We start from the raw sequence: 3,093 nt of genomic DNA on the forward strand, positions 1-3,093 counted from the left end.
CCCACAAAGCGTGGGGTGGGTACGGGTCCTCGGCTCGGCCCCACATGTCCCCTTCCTGCCCAGGTACCGCGGGGAGGTGAAGCACATCAAGGTGATGACGGCGGATGGGCTCTACCGCGTCACCGAGAAGAAGGTGTTCAAGGGGCTGGTGGTAAGCGTTGGAGCCCCCTTCTCTGCCCCACCACCTCCTAAACCCACATGTGTGGGTCCGCCCCCAACATTGGGGTTGAGGGTTGGTGGGGAACTCAAGGCTTGACCACGTCATCCGCAGGAGTTGGTGGAGTTCTACCAGCGCAGCTCGCTGAAGGATTGCTTCAAAGCCCTTGACACGGCGCTTGTGGTGCCCTTCAAGGAACCCGAGAGCCGGGCTGGACCCCGGCCACCAGGTAGGACCTGGGAGATGGAGGGGAGGTGGTGGGATGGAGGTGGTGGGTGGTGGGACAGAGGTGGTGTGGTCCCTCATTGTGGGTTAGGGTGGAATGGAGGTAGTGGGATGGTGGTGGTGGGATGGAGGTGGTGGGTGGTGGGACGGAGGTGGCGTGGTCCCTCATTGTGGGTTAGGGTGGAATGGAGGTAGTGGGATGGTGGTGGTGGGATGGAGGTGGTGGGGTGGTGGGACGGAGGTGGCGTGGTCCCTCATTGTGGGTTAGGGTGGAATGGAGGTGGTGGGATGGTGGTGGTGGGATGGAGGTGTTGTGGTCCCTTATTGTGGGTGAAGGTGGGATGGAGGTGGTGGGATGGAGGTGGTGGGGTGGAGGTGGTGTGGTCCCTCACTGTTTGGACCGTGCGACAATCAAAGGGGCACAAATGACCACGAGGACCAGATGGAGGGGACTTGGACAGCCGTGGAGGGTGACCTGGGGGACTCATCGGTGTCCATGTCTCTCCTTCCCCATCTCCAGGAGCCGTGCGCAGCTTTGGTTCGGCCAAAGCCCGTTACGACTTCTGCGCCCGGGACCGGACGGAGTTAACCTTGCGGGAGGGTGACGTCATCCGTGTCCTCAGCAAGAAGGGCCACCCAGGCTGGTGGAAAGGAGAGATCTACGGGCGGGTAAGGTCCCTTCCCCACTTGGGGACACCCCCTCAGGTTGTCCCGCCCCCCCCCCCTCCCATGTCTCAAGCTCCTCATACCTTCTCCCAACATGTCCTCCTCCTCTCCCAGGTTGGATGGTTCCCCGCAAACTACGTGGAGGAGGATTACTCAGAGTATTGCTGACCATGGACCCCCATCCCATCCACCACCTTGTGCCCCACTAACCGTGTCCCCAACTTCCCCCCAGAAGCCACCACATCCCTCCCCACCCTTCCTCCCCCCATTAATTTATGCCTCTTCCTGGCCAGGAGGGACAATAAACGAGGACGAGGACGAGCTGGAGGGTCGGGTTCTACGGGAAAGGACCCACACGTCCAAGTTGGGGGATGAGGTCACGGGGTTGGTTTATCCGGGAAGGGATCCAGGTTGTCCGGGCGGGCAACGAGGTCAAGGTTGTGCAATCAGTTTCTCTGGGAATGGACCCAGACGTCCGGGCAGGGATGAGACCACGGGGTTGGTGTCTCCGGGAAGAGACGTGGGCATCTGGGTAGGAATGAGATCATGGGGTTGGTGTCTCCAGGAAGGGACCCAGATGTCCAGGCAGAGATGACACCATGGGGTTGGTGTTTCCAAGAAGGGTCTCAGATGTCCAAGCTGGGATGAGACCATGGGGTTGGTGTCTCCAGGAAGCGACCCAGTTGTCTGGGTGGGGACAAGATCATGGGGACCATATCTCGAAGAAGGGCCCCAGATGTCCAGGCAGGGATGAGACCATGGCGTTGATGTCTCCAAGAAGGGAACCAGTTATCTGGGTGGGGACAAGATCATGGGGACCATATCTCGAAGAAGGGCCCCAGATGTCCAGGCAGGGATGAGACCATGGGGTTGGTGTCTCCAGGAAGCGACCCAGTTGTCTGGGTGGGGACAAGATGATGGGCACAATATCTCCAAGAAGGGACCCAGGTGTCCAGAGAGGGGACCTGGACAAGATTATAGGGTCACCTTCACTAGGAAGGAACCCAAGTCGTCCAGGTGGGGATGAGACCATGGGGTTGGTGTCCCTGGGAAGCAACCCAGTTGTCTGGGTGGGGACATGATCACGTGGACCATATCTCCCAGAAGGGACCTGGATGTCCAGGCAGAGATGAGACCACAGGGTTGATGTCTCCAGGAAGGGACACAGTTGCATGGGTGGGGACAATATCTCGAAGAAGGGACCCAGGTGTCCAGAGAGGGGACCTGGGCAAGATTATGGAGTTGCCTTCACTGGGAAGGAACACAAGTTGCCCAGGTGGTGACAAGACCATGGGGTTGGTGTCTCCACGAAGGGACCCAGATGTGCAGGTGGGGATGAGACCATGGGGTTGGTGTCTCCACGAAGGGACCCAGATGTCCAGGTGGGGATGAGACCATAGGGTTGATGTCTCCACGAAGGGACCCAGATGTGCAGGTGGGGATGAGACCATGGGGTTGGTGTCTCCACGAAGGGACCCAGATGTCCAGGTGGGGATGAGACCATGGGTTCAACATCTCCAAGAAGGGACCCAGATGTCCAGGTGGGGATGAGGCCATGGGGTTGGTGTCTCCACAAAGGGACCCAGATGTCCAGGTGGGGATGAGACCATGGGGTTGATGTCTCCAGGAAGGGACCCAGATGTCCAGGTGGGGATGAGACCATGGGTTCAACATCTCCAAGAAGGGACCCAGATGTCCAGGTGGGGATGAGGCCATGGGGTTGGTGTCTCCACAAAGGGACCCAGATGTGCAGGTGGGGATGAGGCCATGGGTTCAACATCTCCACGAAGGGACCCAGACATTTGGGCAGAGGACATGCACAAGGTCATAGGGTCACCGTCACCAGGAAGGGACCCAAGCCATCTGGTTGGGGACAAGGTTATGGGGTCAACATCTCCACGAAGGGACCCAGATGTCCAGGTGGGGATGAGGCCATGCGGTTGGTGTCTCCACAAAGGGACCCAGATGTGCAGGTGGGGATGAGGCCATGGGGTTGGTGTCTCCACAAAGGGACCCAGATGTGCAGGTGGGGATGAGGCCATGGG

General features: G+C 59.4%; 1 protein-coding gene across 1 annotated transcript in view; it reads left to right on the forward strand.

Annotated features, from left to right (window-relative positions):
* LOC104283294 (proto-oncogene vav-like) overlaps positions 1 to 1,216 on the forward strand; it is a gene marked incomplete at its 5' end in the record, with an annotated part of 10,906 nt that extends 9,690 nt beyond the window's left edge. Inside the window, 4 exons of the mRNA XM_009881453.1 lie at positions 64 to 151; positions 272 to 386; positions 903 to 1,051; positions 1,163 to 1,216. Coding sequence (XP_009879755.1) covers positions 64 to 151; positions 272 to 386; positions 903 to 1,051; positions 1,163 to 1,216 — 406 coding nt within the window. The remainder of the gene's footprint in view (positions 1 to 63; positions 152 to 271; positions 387 to 902; positions 1,052 to 1,162) is intronic.
* Between the last annotated feature and the right edge of the window lie 1,877 nt (positions 1,217 to 3,093).

Source organism: Charadrius vociferus, unplaced genomic scaffold (assembly GCF_000708025.1).
Source record: "Charadrius vociferus isolate BGI_N301 unplaced genomic scaffold, ASM70802v2 scaffold1160, whole genome shotgun sequence".
Lineage (NCBI taxonomy): Eukaryota > Metazoa > Chordata > Aves > Charadriiformes > Charadriidae > Charadrius > Charadrius vociferus.